The sequence below is a fragment of the Procambarus clarkii genome, chromosome 54, assembly GCF_040958095.1.
Source record: "Procambarus clarkii isolate CNS0578487 chromosome 54, FALCON_Pclarkii_2.0, whole genome shotgun sequence".
NCBI lineage: Eukaryota > Metazoa > Arthropoda > Malacostraca > Decapoda > Cambaridae > Procambarus > Procambarus clarkii.
Genome location: NC_091203.1, coordinates 11313971 through 11336694, shown reverse-complemented (window position 1 = coordinate 11336694; position 22724 = coordinate 11313971). Strand labels below are relative to the sequence as shown.

Here is a 22724-nt window from a genome sequence, read left to right as displayed (position 1 = left end):
CAGTGTTAAGTGTTCGTTGGAACAAGGTCGTTGCCGGGCACTGTGTTGGTATGCTTGACGGCTCTCGCACCCTGACAATGTCGCTGAAGTCTAGTGTACCGTCGTCGATGTCCGTGTTGGGATACACGCTCCGCTGCCAGTATCGGGGTCAACCGCGCACCTGTTATCGGTGTGGTCACGAGGGTCATCTGGCTGCGGCGTGCGACGTGGGAGCAACTGGTCGGGTGCATGTTTTTCGTGCGGAGGATTTCCCGCCCTTGTTACGTTCGGACGGTTCTGAGGACGGAGTAGGTGCTGTGCCTGAGGCGCCTGATTGCCTGTCTGCTGCTCCGCCTGTTGAGGCGAATTCTACGGCCTGTGCGACACGTCTGATGACTGCTGTGGCCACTGGGGTTGTTGAGCCGGTGTGTGTGGGTGTCGGGCCGTCGCCTGAGCTGCGAGTAGTGCAGGATGTCCCGGTGGAGGTCCATGTCCCGCCCCCGCCTGTGGATGTGATACCGGCTCCCGGGAACGCGGGTTCTGCTGTTTTAGAGGGGGTGCTTCGGCAGGGGGAGGTGCCTGCCGTGCCTGTGTGTGTTGGTGACTGTAGTTCTGCTCTTTCCATCCCTTTGCAGAAGCGCGCGCGTCGGTGTTCTGAGGCTGTTTCCCTGGATGATGTGGACAGTGTGGGTGATGTGGCCTCTGTGGACTCTTCGGACGGTGCGGGTGTGGCCTGTGTGGATGTGAAGATGGTGGCCGTGCCTGCGGCGGGGCCTGCTGGGCGTGGTGTGGTGCGGCCTGTCTCGAAGCGTTCACGGCGGGCTCGGAGTGTCTCTCCCCTTCGTGGTGTGCCTTGGGAGGAGGTGGGGGAGTATGGTGATCTGGCGCCTCCCGCCGAGGATGATGGTGCTGTGAGGGGCTCCGAAGTTGCTACCTGTGCCTCACCTCCTGCGTCTCCTGCTGTTGGATCTCCGCAGTGGGGGGTTGTGCCTGATGATCGTGACCTTGTCGTGCTGTTGCGGAAAGATGTGCGCCAGGGGGCCTCGGCTCCTGTGTCCGGTGGTGGGGTCGGTGCCGCGCCTGCCTCCCCTGCTGTATCCCCTCCTTCCTTGCTCCGGTCTGGGGATTGCCTAGTCCCGTCTGCTGGGGTCGTGCCCTGTGAGGGTCCGGAGTTGGGCCCTTATCGAGATGCCCGGGTGCTTCCGATCCCGTGGTGCTCGTCCACTGTCTGGGTGTCGCGGGTGAAGGAGTTTGTGTATAGGGTGCCAGATAGGATGTCTCAGCCGAGGGCGCCGCCTGGTGGCCGGCTGCCTGCTGACCTGCGGGTGATTTGGGAAGCGTACTGCTCGCGCTTTCCGATACACAAGTTTCCGGAGAAGTATTAGTTCCCGTCTTGCGCACACTGCTAAGCTGTGCGTGGGTCAGCTGCCACCGTGACCACGACGCCCCGCCCCCCGGTGCGGGGTGTCTCCCTCTAACGTTCGCCTCTGTTTTCGTCGCCTCTCCTCTCTCTACGGCCCATCACATCTACCGCTTTTGACTTTCTTCTCCTCCTAACCGTCAACGCGTCTCCTTACGTCTGTCCTGGTGCAGTCATCGGGAGGGTTAACCCTTCATGCAAACTGCACCTATTCTCAAGAAGAAGAAGAAACCTCTACTAATATACTGGAAGTATGCTTAGATAGAAGCATCAGCTCTAGAGCACGAGAATATTCTGAGGCCAACTGCTGATGATTATATATAGGCGATGCAGATGGCGCTGGAGTCACGTGAAGTCGCTGATTCACCAATGGGGAGAGTGTTGGTTTGAAGTGGTCATTTGGTGATCGACGATGAAGGTGGTGCGCCGACAGTGCGGGAGGGGGGGGGGGGGTTAGGAGTATGGTAGTGTACTCCCTGTAGAGACACCTGTATTCCACTTATATACTATTGAACGTGGTATCTTGATGTTGCAGACGTATAGAAGTAACGCGATGTAGGAAGGAGCAGGCTAAATCTCTCTTGAAAGAGATTATTGTCACAATATATACATATATATATATATATATATATATACATATATATATATATATATATATATATATATATATATATATATATATATATATATATATATTATATATTAGTATATTTTAGTAGCAGTCTTTCCTGTAGACATATATTATTAAATATGACCGAAAAAGTAAGATTAATAATTGTAACACGAATTTTCTCGATCATTCTTACGTTTGAAACGTAAGAAAGATCGAGAAAATTCGTGTTAGAATTATTAATCTTACTTTTTCGGTCATATTTAATAATATATGTCTACAGGAAAGACTGCTACAAAAATATACTAATATATTAATATATATATATGTCGTACCTAGTAGCCAGAACGCGCTTCTCAGCCTACTATGCAAGGCCAGATTTGCCTAATAAGCCAAGTTTTCATGAATTAATTGTTTTTCGACGACCTAACCTACCTAACCTAACCTATCTTTCCGGGCTACCTAACCTAACCTATAAAGATAGGTTAGGTTAGGTAGGGATGGTTAGGTTCGGTCATATATCTACGTTAATTTTAACGCCAATAAAAAAATTGACCTCATACATAATGAAATGGGTAGCTTTATCATTTCATAAGAAAAAAAATAGAGAAAATTTATTAATTCAGGAAAACTTGGCTTATTAGGCAAATCGGGCCTTGCATAGTAGGCTGAAAAGTGCGTTCTGGCTACTAGTACGACATATATATTCGAACAAGCCTGAATGGTCCCCAGAATATAGTCACTATACGACTATATCCTGGGGGTATGACTATATCCCCAGTCATATATATATATATATATATATATATATATATATATATTTATATATATATATATATATTTAGAGAGAGAGAGAGAGAAAGAGAGAGAGAAAGAGAAAGAGAAAGAGAGAGAGAGAGAGAGAGAGAGAGAGAGAGAGAGAGAGAGAGAGAGAGAGAGAGAGAGAAAGAGAGAGATACATGTTCGTTTGTTCAAAATCGCTAATTTCCGAAAGTTCTCCACCGATTGCTTTGAAATTTTCACACAATGTTCCATTCGCATCCGAGCAGGTTTTTATATACATGTTATTTTGATGTTATGTCTGTGACGAAAAAAACTCTTTTTTTTTTTTTTTACTGTTTTTTTTTTTACACTGTGTTTTTCCTGTGAGAGAAATATTCGAAACCTCTTTACCTATTGCTTTGAAATTTTGACACGACGTTGCATTCGAATAGGCGCGTGTTTCTATATAACTACTATATACATGCCTTACCTTTGACCAGAGAAAACATGTTTTTTTAGAAAAACAACACCATTTGTTGGATGTAAGAGCAACACATGCTATAATCTCCCAAAGTTCTTCACCGATTGGTTTGAAATTCTGACACAACATTCCATTCGAATATGCGCATCGTTTTATATACATGCTATATAGATGCCTCCTCTGTGACAAGTAAAAACATGTATTTTTGAAAAACAGCGCCAACTGTTGCACATTATAGCAACATGCACGCTATACTAAATATGTCACGAATTCCATTTGAATGTTTCCGATCGCACTGATAATTTTTTTTCATAGATTTCGATTTTTTTATTGAATTATTTTGTGTGACATTGTGTTGGAATTGAGCTGTGTTGTATACCATATCGTTCATCTCCTAAGTATAAGTAAAAATGCCACACCTGTTACAGGTAAAACTATGCTTTTCTTGAAAAACAGCTCCATCTGTTGCATGTAGGAGTAACACACAAATGCTATACTAGCTATGTTACAATTCCATTTCAATGTTTCTGATTGCATTGATAAATTGAATTTTCATAGATTTTTATTTATTTTCATTTTGATTTAATTATTTGGTGTGAATTACGTTGAAATTGAGCTAAGTTGTTTACCATAGAGTTCATTTCATGAGTATAGTTTATTTTTTACTTTTTCATATTTTAATTTCATTTTTTAACTGTTTTTCTTATATTTCAGTGATGGGAACATCAGATCACTTGATGTTCCCAATTTTCTGATTGGAACATCAGACCATTTGGGAAGGCATCGGACGAGGGAGTGGGGATGACCAGGGGAAGGAAGTGAGAGATGGTGGTGAGAAAGAGGGGACAAGGGAGGGGATAATGGTGGGGAAAGACGAGGGGACAGGGGAGTTTGGGATGGAGGGGACAAGGGGAAGAGGTGATGGGTTAGTGGGAAATGGTGGGTAGGACGACGGGACGGGTGAGGAGGTAATTGTGGGGAGGATTGGGAACAGGGAAGGTTCCTGTGGCTCAGCAACGCACATGCGTTGCTACACCACAGCAACGCGTGGCCGGGAAAAACTAGTATACAATTATAAAAAAACTAGTATACCGGGTAAAAACTAGTATATATATATATATATATATTATATATATATATATTAAGATGAATAGGAAAACCAGGGATATACTGAACATCTTGTTTCAGATCCTTTACTTTAAAATGCATAACGTTTCGAATACTTCTCGTATTCATCATCAGATCTAAAAGAAAAAACAGAAATCACAATCAAATAACTGGTAAACAAAGAACTCATACTGAATATAATTGTCTATCAAAGAAAGGAAAATGCTTAAAAAAACAAAACACTTAAGCGCACTTAAAGTGATCAATACAAATAAAATCTTATTAACTGTCACATATATAAAAGCTAATTTAAAAATCCATTAAACTACAAGATGAATTTTATAACTACTAAAACTAACCATTCTATTAAACTTACGTGAAGTGATCAGAAGTGAAACTTGATACCTAACACGTAGATACTAAACACTATAACAAATATTCATATAATGAATACAAATCTACAAAAAATGTATATAAAATACAAACAGAATAAACGACAATTATAAAGTACTAACAAAAATCTTATAAAAACCCAAGAATTAAATAAAACTAAATACCAAAAAATGTATGATATATCCTAAATAAAAGATTATAATAATGTACAATGTCAAGACTTAAAATAAGTAAGAAAGGGCAAAGACATGGTAAACTAAACAAAATTATAATAAAATTAAACTACCAGAATGAACTATAAATCAAATTACAGGGCCTACTGTGCACTATACAGTGTACAATTGAACAGCTGACTGAAAGGTTGCTATTTAACAGAGGCCGCAGCTCCTTTATATATAAGGATTCCATTACTCTCAAATCTGACTGGCCATTCATACAAGTATCCAGAATTTTAAAATCAGATTCCAGCAGAGAATGATCAAACTCATAACAATGGTTTCTAATCTCCGAAAATGCTGGTTTAGACAATGGTAATCCAGTCCTAAAAGATAATCCCCAGTGCTCAAGTATCCTAATCTTAAAGTTCCGAATGGAACTCCCGATATATCCAGCATTACAGCTGGAACAATTATACATATATACGACATTTGAGCACAAGGGGGTATGCACTTAATCTTTAAATTTATAATAAGAGCCTATGGTATTTGTGTTGACAAAAATAAATCTAAAGTCTACTTGAGGATAACAATGCTGCAACAGTCTCCTCAAACGACTCCTTACAGAAAAGCTAATAGTGCCATAAAATGGTAATTTAATATATTTAAGATCCCTTTCTACTGTAGTAATCGTACACGATGGGTGAAACTTCGTATTTAAGAAATTCCTTATAAAGGTATAAACCATATGCAAAGGATAACCATTATTTGAAAAAAATTTCACAAGAAAATTAATAATTAATTTCTTTATCAAAGTTATTCCAATTTGAACATAAAACAAAGGCCCTATTCAGTAGAGTGTTAATTGCATTTTTCTTAAAAATATCAGGAACAAAAGAAATAAAATTTAAACCTAAACCAGTAAAAGTTGGTTTCCTAAAAACATTAGTGTTGAACCCATTAAGGTTATTCACTTTGACATCAAGAAACGACAATGAATTATCCACTTCACACTGTAATAAAACGTATATTACTATGTTGTGCATTAAGATACTCTCTAAATTTCTCAATATGACATTGGTCCTTAAATAACAAAAAAGTGTCATCTACATATCTCCTGTACAAGACTGGTTTAAAGGCCAAAGGACATTTATCAAGCCAATTTATTTCATGAAAACTCAAAAAAGCATTAGCCAGTGCAGGACCTAAAGGAGACCCCATTGCTACTCCATCAATTTGTTTATAATATTTATTATTAAACATAAAGACGGAGTCTTTAACCGCTATTTCTAACAGCCGTCTGAATATTTTACTACAAAATCCAGACACTAAGATAGTGTCAGCAAATAATTGATTTACACAGGTATCAATGGTTTCCAACAAAGGAATATTAGTAAAAAGTGATTCAACATCGAAACTGGCAATTATAGTTGGGAACTCAAAATTTTAAGAGGAAAGTTCTTTTACAAAATCCTGAGAATTTCTCACAGTAAATTCATTATGCGTTAATGGTTCTAATAATGGAACCAAAAACTTTGCCAGTTTATAATTAAAAGTGCCAATCGCTGATAAAATAGGACGAATTATACAGAAGAATAGAAAAAGTGGATTTCGCAGTTAAGAAGGCTCACTTGGATTTGGAATTTCTACAAACCTGTAAGGCGCATCGTTTGGTCCCAAGATTTCTCAGGTTTAAAGTGTATTCCGACAAACTTGCGTTAACAAGTGAATATAATTCTTGGTTATTAAGATTGTTGGACTTTGAAGTTGACGACATTTTTACACAGGTACCTGATGTCAGACATCTGCAGGAGCTGAAGGAGGCATTTGAGCAGAGTTCCGTGCTGCGTTTCACTTACGAGATGAAAAAGGATGGGAAGCTGCCCTTTCTAGATGTAACAGTCATGGAAAAGAGCGGAGGTTTCCACACTGCAGTCTACACTAAGGAAACGAACATAGGAATGTGCCTAAATGCCAAGAGCGACTGCCCAGACAGGTACAAGAGGAGTGTTGTCAACGCATATGTCGACCGTGCTCTCAGCCACAGCTCAGAATGGAAGCAAGTCGACGAAGAACTCTGTAGGGTAAGGCAGGTCCTAGTCAACAACGGCTTCTCCAATGGTTTCATCGAAGACATCATAAGAAGGAAAGTGAAACGCCATGCAACCTCTGAAGAGACAACTAACACAACACCTATACCCCCTATTAGACTATTTTACAGGAACTTCTTTTCCACAGCTCATAAAACGGAAGAAAGGGTCCTGAAAGATATTGTTAATAGAAACGTTATCCCTACAGACAAATATCAGAGGATACAACTGACGATTTACTATAAAACCAGAAAAACGGCCAGCCTACTCATGAGAAACTCTCCAGACACAAAACAGAACGCTTTAAAAGAGACTAACGTCGTCTATGCCTTCAAATGCCCTCTTGGGGACTGTAAGCTCCAAAAAAAACAGTATATAGGCAAGACAACAACATCTCTTTCTTGGCGTTTAACGATGCATAAGCAACAGGGCTCCATTAAGTAACATATAATCTCTTCCCACAACCAAACCATCGCCAGAGAAATCCTAGTAAACAACACAGAAATCATCGATAGATACAGCGATAGCAGGCGGCTTGACGTTTGCGAGGCATTACACATCAAGAAGTCAACACCAGCAATCAACAGCCAATTAATGCACAACTATATTCTACCCACCTCAAGACTCCGCTCCAATATAGAAGCATCAAGAAATATGGACCAATAGGCTTTCTACAAATCACTTCTATTCAATACCCATTGTTTCGTGTTCTGTCTTGTGTTGATGAAATTAATACCCTATTAATGCCACCTCTTGTTCTGTCTTGTGTTGATGAAATTAATACCCTATTAATGCCACCTCACCCCATCCACCTCACTCAAATGTAGATATAAACGAAATCGGAGATGCGTAAGTTCTATTCAGTTGTGTATTTGTAAACTAAAGTCTTTGAAAATGTAATAAGTTTTACGAAACGCGCTCGTGTCGCGTCAGACTAGAAATAAAAATGAATTTTGGAGAATTGATTTTTTATTTACCTCCAACAGTGAAAAGAAATGTACGAAAGATTGAGAAAATTCGTGTTAGAATTATTAATCTTACTTTTTCGGTCATATTTAATAATATATGTCTACAGGAAAGACTGCTACCAAAATATACTAATATATATATATATATATATATATATATATATATATATATATATATATATATATATATATATATATATATATATATATATATATATATGACAATGTCAGACCACGGAGGAAAAATGAAACAGGAAATTTCCTTAAGTACTTTCGTATATTAAATACATCTTCAGAAGGTCATTTTACAGATCGAGTGATGGGTATAAATAGGCAGGAAGGAGTGGTGAAGTAAGGTGAGGTACAATACTTGGACAACGCAGAAGGCCCATTGGCCCATCAGATGCACCCAATTGGCACATCCGATGTAGCACAATGGCCCATCTGATACAGCAGACATACAAGCATAATATATAGGTAATTATAACATAAAGAAGTAAATATATACAATAAATTAGTGAGACAAATGTTTTTCAATGATTCTACTTAAATCGCCCTTTAGCTGATCTATTAGAAATGGATCTAAGTTATATAGACCATTGCTAATATTCAAATTACTTTCTTTGGTGATCTGTATCAAAGCAGATTCCATTATGTTTCTGTTATAGGTGCTTTTACAATTTGTTATTGAAGAAGCACTCTCCCAATCAATTTGGTGAGCTTTTTCTGACAAATGCACAAACAAAGCATTAGACAATTGGCCATGTCTTATAGAGTATTTATGTTGCGATATTCTACATTTTAAATCTTTAGATGTTTGCCCGACATAGAACTTATTACATTCCTTACAAGGTATTTTATAAATGACGCAATTATCACTACGAGGGCTGTTCCTTACTAATAGCTTACCAACAGTGTTTTCGTAGCTAAACATTACATCTATATTAAAAAGTTTCAAGGCCTTGACAATATTCTCAAACCCAGAGAAATATGGTAAACATAACACATTCTTTGGGCGAATCCTTTCACTGCATACATTATTATAATATGTACGACGAGCTTTGTTACGACAAACTTCCAAAAAATTCAGTGGGTAACAAAGCTTAAGACCAATCGAATCAATATTCTCAAATTCTTCATCTAAGAATTCTGGACTCACAACTCGAAGAGCTCTTAGATACATTGAAGAAAAAATTGACTTTTTTACATTGTATTTATGCCCTGAAAAATAATGAACATAAGATAAATTGTTCGTAGGTTTTCTGTAAACACTAAACTTTAATGAAGAGTTTTCCCTATGAATAAGCACATCTAAGAATGGCAAACATTTATCAATTTCAGTCTCCATAGTAAATTTTATGGAGGTGACTTGGTCATTAAGTTTGGCTACAAATTCGTCTGTGTTTACATCTGAAGGCCAAATACACAAGATATCATCAACATATCTAAACCAAGGAATGATTCCAGGAGTTATTTTTGAAACAAATTTCTTTTCAAAGAATTCTATGTACAGGTTTGAGAGCAATGGCGATAGAGGATTCCTCATTGCCATTCCAAAAGTCTGTAAATAATACTCATTATTAAAGGTAAATTTACATTCTTTAATGCACAACTTAACAAGACTGACAATAATATCAGCAGAAAGAGGTAAGTCATGGCTCATTAGTTCACGAGCAAGATAATCGAGAATATCATCGACCGGTACCTTAGTGAACAAGGAACAAACGTCAAAACTGATTAACTTTACATCAGGAGTGACAGGAACACTATTCAATTTGTTAACTAAATCAAGAGAATTTGTCAAATGAGAAGAGGAGATAGTTCCTAACAAAGGGGACAAGATTTTGGTAAGCCATTTGGAGAGTTTGTAAGAAATGGATCCCACAGAACTGATGATAGGTCTCATGGGATTGTTAGGCTTATGCGTCTTGACAAGACCATATAGATATGGTAATGAAGGTGATGAAGTAGTAAATTGATTAAGAAGATCTTTATGTTTACTTAACAACTTCCTCAAGCTACTATTGAAGAACTTGATGATGTCCTCAAGAGGATTTTTCCTAAGTTTAGTGTACGTTGAAGAATCTAGGAGGAGATCATTCATTTTCGAAATATATTCCTCCTTGTTTAAATTTTTTGGAAGTTTGTCGTAACAAAGCTCGTCGTACATATTATAATAATGTATGCAGTGAAAGGATTCGCCCAAAGAATGTGTTATGTTTACCATATTTCTCTGGGTTTGAGAATATTGTCAAGGCCTTGAAACTTTTTAATATAGATGTAATGTTTAGCTACGAAAACACTGTTGGTAAGCTATTAGTAAGGAACAGCCCTCGTAGTGATAATTGCGTCATTTATAAAATACCTTGTAAGGAATGTAATAAGTTCTATGTCGGGCAAACATCTAAAGATTTAAAATGTAGAATATCGCAACATAAATACTCTGTAAAACATGGCCAATTGTCTAATGCTTTGTTTGTGCATTTGTCAGAAAAAGCTCACCAAATTGATTGGGAGAGTGCTTCTTCAATAACAAATTGTAAAAGCACCTATAACAGAAACATAATTGAATCTGCTTTGATACAGATCACCAAAGAAAGTAATTTGAATATTAGCAGTGGTCTATATAACTTAGATCCATTTCTAATAGATCAGCTAAAGGGCGATTTAAGTAGAATCATTGAAAAACATTTGTCTCACTAATTTATTGTATATATTTACTTCTTTATGTTATAATTACCTATATATTATGCTTGTATGTCTGCTGTATCAGATGGGCCATTGTGCTACATCGGATGTGCCAATTGGGTGCATCTGATGGGCCAATGGGCCTTCTGCGTTGTCCAAGTATTGTACCTCACCTTACTTCACCACTCCTTCCTGCCTATTTATACCCATCACTCGATCTGTAAAATGACCTTCTGAAGATGTATTTAATATACGAAAGTACTTAAGGAAATTTCCTGTTTCATTTTTCCTCCGTGGTCTGACATTGTCACATTCTTAATCACGTGTTTATTTTCGTGATATACACTCATATATATATATATATATATATATATATATATATATATATATATATATATATATATATATACATATATATATATATATATATATATATATTTATATATATATATATATATATATATATATATATATATATATATATATATATTTATATATATATATTTATATATATATATATATATATATATATATATATATATATATATATATATATTTATATATATATATTTATATATATTTGGTTTATATATATATATACATATATATATATATATATATATATACATATATATATATATATATATATATATATATATATATATATATATATATATATATATATATATATATATATATATATATATATATATATATATATATATTGGTGTATACTGGCAGCAGGTTTTCTTTCAAACATGTTTCATTGAATATGACCGCATATTCTGTATTTATTATTTTCTGGTTTAGGGCTTAGGGTTTTTTAGGGTGCCATTCTTGGATGTACTGACAGTCTGCCAGACTGACAGTCTGCCATTCTTGGATGTACTTATAACAAAAACAGGAACCTCTTTAAGCACCAACGTATATACCAAGCCCACCAACATAGGATTATGCCTGAACGGTAGAAGTGAGTGCCCCCAAAGATACAAAGCCAGTGTTCTCAATGCTTATATTCGTCGAGCGCTTACCCACTGCTCTGAATGGAGCAACGTGAGTAGAGAGTTTGAAAGAGTAACTCAGGTATTGGTGAACAACGGATATAGCAACGCGGAAATAAACGCTGCTATAAGAAGACACTTGGACCGTTGGTATAATTCAGAACCTAGAACAGAAACCACAACACCCCCAATAAAATTATATTACAAATCAACCATGCACAGTGAACATATAAAAGAGGAAAGAATAATGAAAGAAATAATCCGTAAAGGAGTAAAAAGCACTACTCCTAACCAAAACATAAACCTGATAATATTCTACAAAACCAAGAAGACTTCCGAACTCCTTATCAAAAACAGCCCGAAACCGACGGAGAACCCTCTACAGCAGTCAAGCGTTGTATACATGTACACTTGCCCCCACGAAGGATGTAACCTTCAATGTAAGTACATAGGTATGACGTCGACCAAACTGACGAGGCGTTTGACATGCCATCTTCAATCTGGTGCCCCTAGGAATCACATGAGACAAGCCCATGACATTACTCTAACAAGGGAAATGTTGAACAAGAATACTTGCATAATAGACAAAACCCAAGATTCAAGAAGATTACAAATTCTTGAGGCAATTCACATAAGAATAGAGCGACCTACCATGAACACCCAAATCACGGAACTATTTACTCTACCCACCATGAGAGTAAGGACAAGACAAGAACATATCGATGCCAACACAGAAGACAATGTCCAACATAACAGGCCAATTACACTGGATTAATCTTTGTGTTTAGATAGGAGATGCCTCGTATGGGCCAATAAGCCTTCTGCAGACCCTATGTTTATCCCTTATGTATCCCCCCATGTTTTCACCTTCATTGTATTATCACCTGACCTAATGCGGGTATAAAATCAACTAGTATTGTAAGATCTGTTCACTTGAGAATGAACCATGGAGGTTCGAAACGTCGTGCAAATTATACAAATAAGTGTAATACACTCTATAGTAAATCACTTCTTTTCTTCACCTTAAAAGTACGAAAATGAGTTTTGGAGAACTCCTATTTCAATTAAGCCCTGATGCTAAGAAAATAGTTAGAGGGATAGAAGCCCTAAACCAGAAAATAATAAATACAGAATATGCGGTCATATTCAATGAAACATATATATATATATATATATATATATATATATATATATATATATATATATATATATATATATATATATATATATATAAATAAAGCAAATATATATGTGTACATACAAAAGAATAGGGGTGGTAGGAGAAGATAATATTAGTGTTCAGTGAGAAACCACAAGGTCTAATCTGAATACTTTTTATTTTCTTCTCCGAGGCTATGGGTCCCCACATTGGCGCCAGAGGTGGTACCCTCACAAATTTATATATATAAATATATATATATATATATATATATATATATATATATATATATATATATATATATATATATATGCAAACAAGCCAAATCACCTCATTCTTTGGGGCACACGTGTGCCCCAAAGAATGAGGTGATTTGATAAAATGCTATGCCCAAGATTACCATCCGAGTGCCGGCGGGGAAGTGGTTCATATAGCCTCGGCTATCACTTCCTTATGTCCGGTCGTGATGGTCAAGCGGATTAAGGCGTCCCTGTACATACCAGTTGTGGGAGTATGGGTTCGAGTCACTTCTGGGGTGTGAGTTTTCAGTTGTATATAGTCCTGGGGACCATTCAGGCTTGTTTGCATTTGTGTTCCTCACGTGTGCCCCAAAGAATGAGGTGATTTGATAAAATGCTATGCCCAAGATTACCATCCGAGTGCCGGCGGGGAAGTGGTTCATATAGCCTCGGCTATCACTTCCTTATGTCCGGTCGTGATGGTCAAGCGGATTAAGGCGTCCCTGTACATACCAGTTGTGGGAGTATGGGTTCGAGTCACTTCTGGGGTGTGAGTTTTCAGTTGTATATAGTCCTGGGGACCATTCAGGCTTGTTTGCATTTGTGTTCCTCACGTGTGCCCCAAAGAATGAGGTGATTTGATAAAATGCTATGCCCAAGATTACCATCCGAGTGCCGGCGGGGAAGTGGTTCATATAGCCTCGGCTATCACTTCCTTATGTCCGGTCGTGATGGTCAAGCGGATTAAGGCGTCCCTGTACATACCAGTTGTGGGAGTATGGGTTCGAGTCACTTCTGGGGTGTGAGTTTTCAGTTATATATATATATATATATATATATATATATATATATATATATATATATATATATATATATATATATATATATATATATATATATATATATTTTATATATATATATATATATATATATATATATATATATATATATATATATATATATATATGTCGTACCTAGTAGCCAGAACTCACTTCTCAGCCTACTATTCAAGGCCCGATTTGCCTAATAAGCCAAGTTTTCCTGAATTAATATATTTACTATAATTGTTTTCTTATGAAATGATAAAGCTACCCTTTTCACTATGTATGAGGTCAATTTTTTTTTATTGGAGTTAAAATTAACGTAGATATATGACCGAACCTAACCAACCCTACCAAACTTAACCTAACCTATATATATAGGTAAGGTTAGGTTAGGTAGCCAAAAAAAGCTAGGTTAGGTTAGGTTAGGTAGGTTAGGTAGACGAAAAAACATTAATTCATGAAAACTTGGCTTATTAGGCAAATCGGGCCTTGCATAGTAGGCTGAGAAGTGAGTTCTGGCTATTAGGTACGACATATATATATATATATATATATATATATATATGTCGTACCTAGTAGCCAGAACGCACTTCTCAGCCTACTATGCAAGGCCCGATTTGCCTAATAAGCCAAGTTTTCATGAATTAATTATTTTTCGACTACCTAACCTAACCTAACCTAACTTTTTCGGCTACCTAACCTAACCTATAAAGATAGGTTAGGTTAGGTTAGGTAGTGTTGGTTAGGTTCGGTCATATATCTACGTTAATTTTAACTCCAATAAAAAAAAATTGACCTCATACATAATGTAATGGGTAGCTTTATCATTTCATAAGAAAAAGAGTAGAGAAAATATATTAATTCAGGAAAACTTGGCTTATTAGGCAAATCGGGCCTTGCATAATAGGCCGATTACGACGTTCTGGCTACTAGGTACAACATATATATATATATATATATATATATAATGTCGTACCTAGTAACCAGAACGCACTTCTCAGCCTACTATGCAAGGGCCGATTTGCCTAATAAGCCAAGATTTCATGAATTATTATATTTTCTTTATTTTTTTCTTATGAAATGATAAAGCTACCCATTTCATTATGTATGAGGTCAATTTTTTTTATTGGCGTTAAAATTAACGTAGATATATGACCGAACCTAACCAACCCTACCTAACCTAACCTAACCTATCTTTATAGGTTAGGTTATGTTAGGTAGCCGAAAAAGTTAGGTTAGGTTAGGTTAGGTAGGTTAGGTAGTCGAAAAACAATTAATTCATGAAAACTTGTCTTATTAGGCAAATCGGGTCTTGCATAGTAGGCTGAGAAAAAGCGTTTTGTCTACTAGGTACGACATATATATATATATATATATATATATATATATATATATATATATATATATATATATATATATATATATATATATATATATATATATATATATATATATATATATATATATATGACAGTGTCAGACCACTGAGGAAAATTGAAACACGAATTTCCTTAAGTACTTTCGTATATTAATACATCTTCAGAAGGAGTACTCCTTCTGAAGGTGTATTAATATACGAAAGTACTTAAGGAAATTCCTGTTTCAATTTTTCTCCCTGGTCTGACACTGTCATATTTTTAATCATGTGTTTATTTTCGTGATACACAGACACACACACACACACACACACACACACACACACACACACACACACACACACACACACACACACACACACACACACACACACACTCACACACACACACACTCACACACACTCACACACACACACTCACACACACACACTCACACACACACACACTCACACAAAATACATGGATGGCGATATACTAAAGAAATTGTTCATGACTTTTGTTAGGCCAAAGCTAGAATATGCAGCTGTTGTGTGGTGCCCATATCTTAAGAAGCACATCAACAAACTGGAAAAGGTGCAAAGACATGCTACTAAGTGGCTCCCAGAACTGAAGGGCAAGAGCTACGAGGAGAGGTTAGAAGCATTAAATATGCCAAAACTAGAAGACAGAAGAAAAAGAGGTGATATGATCACTACGTACAAAATAGTAACAGGAATTGATAAAATCGACAGGGAAGACTTCCTGAGACCTGGAACTTCAAGAACAAGAGGCCATAGATTTAAACTAGCTAAACACAGATGCCGAAGAAATATAAGAAAATTCACCTTCGCAAATAGAGTGGTAGACGGTTGGAACAAGTTAAGTGAGAAGGTGGTGGAGGCCAAGACCGTCAGTAGTTTCAAAGCGTTATATGACAAAGAGTGCTGGGAAGACGGGACACCACGAGCGTAGCTCTCATCCTGTAACTACACTTAGGTAATTACACACACTCACACACATACATATATATATATATATATATATATATATATATATATATATATATATATATATATATATATATATATATATATATATATATATATATATATATATATATATATATATATACAGTATATATATATATATATATATATATATATATATATATATATTGTGACAATAATCTCTTTCAAGAGAGATTGAGGCTGCTCTTCTCTACATAAAGTTACGTATATTATACAACAATAAGATGCTACCTTCAAGATAAGTCTACCAGTAGCACAAACCTTTTTGACCAGGAGGTAAACTTACCCAAGACTCCTCCCTACTCCACACTCCATCCATGCTGCCTCCGTCATCAACCAGCAAACTACCATTCCCAGCTTGCCTGCTTCTTATTGGTGACCGCCAACTGCCACCTGCACCTCTGCACCTCAACGCCCTCTACAAGTCGATGTCTAGGCTTGAACCAGCCATTGAAGTCAGAATATCCTTGTGCTCTCAAGCTGTGAACAACCAACTGATACACGTCCTGTTTATTGGTGGAGGTTCCCAGCTAGCGCTATATTCTCAGCATCTGTTTATGTCATTTTGTCTTTATATTATTCCTAGAGTAATTTATCCCTGTTCTTAATTTTTATGACTTGTTTGTTTGCACTGTACATAGCCAAGAGATTGTCTTTGTTTTTTAATTTGCTTTCCAGTTAATTAAAGTTTCATTGTTCATACTATGTGTTTTGCGTGTCTTCCCTTACTCTACCACAGACAACAGCCAAGCAGTCTCTTTTTTTTGTAAATGTGAAAGGCATTGACACCAGCCATTAGGAGGATTGCTGAACATCTACACTCCAACACTTTCCAGTCATATTTAATGGGGGCCTGTCCGAGAGCCTCACTCAGGTGCTAGTACCAGAACATCAATTTGTGGTAAGCGTACTTGGCTTTGATACAGTTGCTTTTCAATATTTTCATTACTTTTAATATTTATATGGTGCTGTGTATTTTGTGCATTCCGAGGGTAGCATATTGTGATTGTTGGATAACTTTGGATTACGTTGTGACTGTAGGCCTCAGTCATTCTCTCAATTGGTCATCCCTCCCTCCATGTTGTTACTCGTGTTTTCCACCTTTTGTCCCTAGGATATTTCTCAATCTCAGACAGATCATCATTTTGGTACCCTGGTACTTTGGTTTGTCTTCGGGTCAAAGCACCCTATCTTCTGCAATCCGACCGAAGGAGGATAAAGAGGGCCATAGTTCCTCTAGCACGGACTACGTTGCTGAGTTGGGATCTCAACAGCAGTTCTCGTCACCAGTTGACACTCCCATCCCTACACGTCGGTCAGAGATGATGATATTTACTTAGATAGGGAATTAGTTTTCTTTTTTTCAGAGCACAAAGTTCGCTAATTCTTTAAGTATTATATTTCATTTAGTGGGAAAACCTTTGTTTCTGTCCTATAGAGACTCGGCCAGGTATGCCTACATTCTTGGACTACCTTATTCACTTTTGGAACAATTAAATGTTTCATTTGTTTTAGAAACTATCGGTTTCATTTATTTAGTAGGATTTTCTTGCCCTTATTCTCTTACATTGAGTACCGGGTACAAGATTTCCTGTGCTTTTGATTGACTAATAATTTACCATACTAAAATTAACGTTAATTCCACAGGATAGTTACCAGTTGCCACATCATCCTGTTACTGACACTCACCTTATCATCAATATATTCGTTGTACATTTATTTGCTATTTTTCACCATGTTTCGTCTCCAAGCTTTCCGTAACGATCCAGCTGGTGAAATAGGGACCTTATGTCGTGCCAAGAAGACCGAATTGAAAACTCTTGCACACGAGTATCAACTAGATGTTCCCCATGGAGCCAACAAAAATGACTTGCATAATTTAATATTGGATCACCTCTTTGATGAAGGGAAGATTGGCTCTGAAACTCACGAAAATTATTCTATTGCATATAGACATGCTCTGGCAACTATGAAGTTGAAGCTCGAATTTGCCAAACTCGAGCGGGAACAACAAGAAAGAGAGGCTGCCCTAAAGAAAGAAGAAAAGGCCACAAAGAAAGAACAACAAGAACGCGAGATGGCCCTCAAAGAACGTGAGGCCACCCTACTCCTTGAGCGTGAGCGAGAGCAGCTTGAAACAAGAAAACGTGACCTGGAGATACAACGTGAGCACAGTAAACAGCTAGCTGATAGTGCGCTCGAATATCATCGACAAGAACTCGCTTTGCAAACTACACACCACACTCGGCGTCAACAAGCTACAGCTAGTCTTCCCGTAAGTTTCAATGTCTCCCATGCAAGTAAGTTAATGCCATCATTCGTTGAGACAGAGATCGATGTCTTTTTCACCACTTTTGAGACCCTAGCTAATAAACTTAGATGGCCTGCAGATCAATGGTCTACCATTCTCAGAGTGCATCTTACAGGTAGAGCTGTAGTTACTCTCAGTACCTTAGCGTCTGAGAATGACTGCCAGACCCTGAAGCAAGCAATTCTGGACGCTTATCTTCTCTCCACCGAAAGCTACAGACGAAAATTTCGTGATCATCCAAAGGCAAGTACCACCACCTTTCTAGAATTTGCCAATACAAAGAAAAGATATTTCATGAAATAGCTGGAAGCAACACGTGTCTCTACATTTTTAGAGCTCATCAACCTCATGCTAGTTGAGGATTTCTTGAGACGTGTTCCCCCTTCCGTCCATTTATATTTAGCAGATAAAGAAGAAACCGACTACATCAAATGTGCGAAATCAGCTGACACCTACAGCCTCATCCACCGGCTGACACCAGAACCACCTTCCAGTAAGAAGTCTTGGAATAGTTATGATAAAGTAGGTACAGATCAACGCAACCTCCCAATTATATTGTAAGTATTGCAAACTCTATGGACATACCATAGATAGATGTGGGAAAACGTAATACAAAGGCAATGAAACAACTAAACCCAAACCGACTCCTCCTAAGTCCGGTAAGCCTGTGATGAATGTTGGTGTTCCTGTTAATGATCTTTCTCTCTTCAGTAAACACCTGTATTCTGGAACTGTCTCTACCAACGGTACAGATTCGGAGGGACGTTTCAAATTGAAGATCGTGAGGGACACAGTGGCTCTTCAGTCCATAATATTGAAATCAGCTGTGCCTAACATCACCTACACCGGGGAAACCGTCCTTATCACTGACCTCACTGCTACCACTCCGTATCCACTCGCCAGAGTCCACCTGGATTGTCCTTTTGTGACCAGTGAAGTCCAAGTCGCCATTAGGGAGAAGCCTTTTCCCATGTCTGGAGTGGAACTTCTCCTGGGCAACGACTTGGCAGAAGATTTGCAACCGTCCAACCTGATAATCATGGACAAACCCCAGGTGTGTAACTCTGTAGTGGACAATCCCATCTTTGAGTATGTTTCAGAAGAGGTCCAAGAAAGTGATGAAGTTTCTCCTCCGGTTTTGGTGACCACCCGTGCATAGGCTGCACGCCCGCAAACAGCTGACTCTACTGCTACCGCTGTCCCTCAAGACCCTCAGAATCTACCACCAAAACTTACCAGTTTGGAGTTCGGTAAGTTACTGTGGGAAGATCAATCATTAACACCATTATTCTTCCAGGCTGAGACTCAACCTGACAATATCCCCGGGTTCTTCTCAGAGAATCAGTTGCTGTACCGCAGGTAGAGCAAAGTTAGACTTACCCAGAAAGCTGAAGGAGGATGACGATTGGGCAAATGTCGAACAACTAGTGATTCCCACCAGCCTACGGCCCGATATTCTACACATGGCCCACGGAGCTCCTTCTCACTATGGTTTTAACAAAACCTACCACGGAATCAGGCAAGACTACTACTGGCCAGGTATGGTTAAGGACGTCAAAAAGTACGTGCAACAGTGTCATACATGTCAGATGGCAGGTAAACCTAACATCTCTATTCCCCAGGCCCTATTGACTCCTATTCAGGTGCCTGTGGAACCATTCCACAGACTCTTCATAGACTGTGGAATATATACTGGGTTTTTTGGAGCTTACAGTCCCCATGAGGGCATTTGAAGGCATAGACGACGTTAGTCTCTTTTAAAGCGTTCAGTTTTGTGTCTGGAGAGTTTCTCATGAGTAGGCTTTATTATACTAGCTTTACTATTAATAGACGATTCACTATAAAACCAGAAAAACGGCCAGCCTACTCATGAGAAACTCTCCAGACACAAAACAGAACGTTTTAAAAGAGACTAACGTCGTCTATGCCTTCAAATGCCCTCTTGGGGACTGTAAGCTCCAAAAAAACCAGTATATAGGCAAGACAACAACATCTCTTTCTAGGCGTTTAACGATGCATAAGCAACAGGGCTCCATTAAGGAACATATAATCTCTTCCCACAACCAAACCATCGCCAGAGAAATCCTAGTAAACAACACAGAAATCATCGATAGATACAGCGATAGCAGGCGGCTTGACGTTTGCGAGGCACTACACATCAAGAAGTCAACACCAGCAATCAACACCCAATTAATGCACAACTATATTCTACCCACCTCAAGACTCCGCTCCAATATATATATATATATATATATATATATATATATATATATATATATATATATATATATATATATATATATATATATATATATATATATATATATATATATATATATATATATGTATATATATATTTTAAAATACACAATACTTTAAATACTTTAAATACACAATAAAGGAAAAAAAAAAGGGAAGGGGGTGGTAGGAGAAAAGCACACAGAAACTGTATTGGAGGGGACCCACATTCCCTCCAATGCGTTATGTGTGGTTTCCTCCGAGGCTATGGGTCCCCCTTCTTCCAGCCAGAGGTGGTACTCCCTTCCCTATTATATATATATATATATATATATATATATATATATATATATATATATATATATATATATATATATATATATATATATATATATATATTTATATATGCGAACAAGCCTGAATGGTCCCCAGGACTATATGCGACTGAAAAGTCACTTCTTGGGTGTGAGTTTTCAGTCATATATATATATATATATATATATATATATATATATATATATATATATATATATATATATATATATATATATATATAATATTCCGGCCTTTACTCCTCTTGACATACCAGAAAACATTCTAAGGAAACTACTCCAAGCTTGTACTAAAGAAGCACCCTTCTTGAGCCCAGATGGGCACATGTATAAGCAAGTAGATGGGGTCGCCATGGGTTCTCCCCTTGGTGTCCTGTTTGCGAACTTCTACATGGGTACCATCGAATAGAAGGTCTTAGTTGACATGAATTTGAAACCTGCCATATACTGCAGGTATGTTGACGACATTTTTACACAGGTATCTGATGTCAGACGTCTGCAGGAACTGACAGAGGCATTCGAGCGGAATTCTGTGTGGCGTTTCACTTACGAGATGGAGAAGGATGGTACCCATGTGTTTTTTGTTTGTGTGTAAAAATGTACTTGTGTTGAAAGTTTGTTTTCACCTCATCCAAAACTGTTGTAACATATCACCTCACCCAAATGCAGGTATAAAATCGAAGCTGTTAAAACTCTGTTTAGTTATAGTTGTGTGTGTGTAAACTAAAGTCTTTGAAAATGTAATAAGTTATTACGAAACGCGTTCATGTGTCGCGTCAGACTAGAAATAAAAATGAATTTTGGAGAATTCATTTTTCAGTTGCCATCAACAGTGAAAAGAAATATAAGAAATATTGAGAAAATTCGTGTTAGAATTATTAATCTTACTTTTTCGGTCATATTTAATAATATATGTCAAGAGGAAAGATTGCTACCAAAATATACTAATATTAAAACGCACGACCCATCAGCAAGGAATCAAGCCTTCACGATAAAATATCGCCAAGGTCTGATTCGTAATCAGATTCATAAGGCAGAAAATGAAATCAAAGACTACAAAACACAACTACTTCATAATACAAACCAATGGAGAAACAGCAACATCGACGAAAGTCTCCGTACTCGCATTAAACACCTCAACATCCTCAAGATCGACATCACCTCAGCACCGAAACCAGGATAATCAAGAAACTAACAACGTTATATGGAGGACCTATGGCAATTCCACGACCAAGAGACGGCTTCCTGAACCTGGCAGGAATCAACCTCACTGAGGACCAAGTCACTCTCCTAAATCTGGGTATAAACTGTCACGTTATGTCCAGACCAAGTGAGATGGCCCGGAAAGTGGAGTTGGAGATCCTGTTGGACGACATATTCGACCTCGAGACACAAAAGAAGGTCACCACCAAAGAAACCTTACAAGCAAAACTTATTGGGGAAGGAGGAAAGAATCGAGGCAATTACAGAAGCACCATACTGTCCCCCGAGCTCAAAGTGGCAGCTAAGAGCCTTCGTGAGAACAAGGAGATAGTCGTCAAGAGAGGTGACAAGTCACCAATATACATCATTCTTAAAAAAAGA

General features: G+C 37.7%; 1 protein-coding gene across 1 annotated transcript; it reads left to right on the top strand.

Annotated features, from left to right (window-relative positions):
* Positions 1-18228: 18228 nt before the first annotated feature.
* LOC138352666 (inner centromere protein-like) lies at positions 18229-22323 on the top strand. Its single transcript, XM_069305239.1, has 2 exons — positions 18229-18534; positions 22165-22323. Exons 1-2 carry the CDS (start codon positions 18229-18231, stop codon positions 22321-22323), a joined length of 465 nt encoding a protein of 154 aa, XP_069161340.1.
* The last annotated feature ends 401 nt before the right edge of the window (positions 22324-22724 follow it).

Bases quoted from the DNA above. Each gene is read 5' to 3' on its own strand.
- LOC138352666 (XM_069305239.1), top strand. From the start codon at position 18,229: ATGAAGTTGAAGCTCGAATTTGCCAAACTCGAGCGGGAACAACAAGAA. The intron at 18,535-22,164 runs GTAAGTTTCAAT...ATTCGTAATCAG, and splicing joins AAGCTACAGCTAGTCTTCCC to ATTCATAAGGCAGAAAATGA.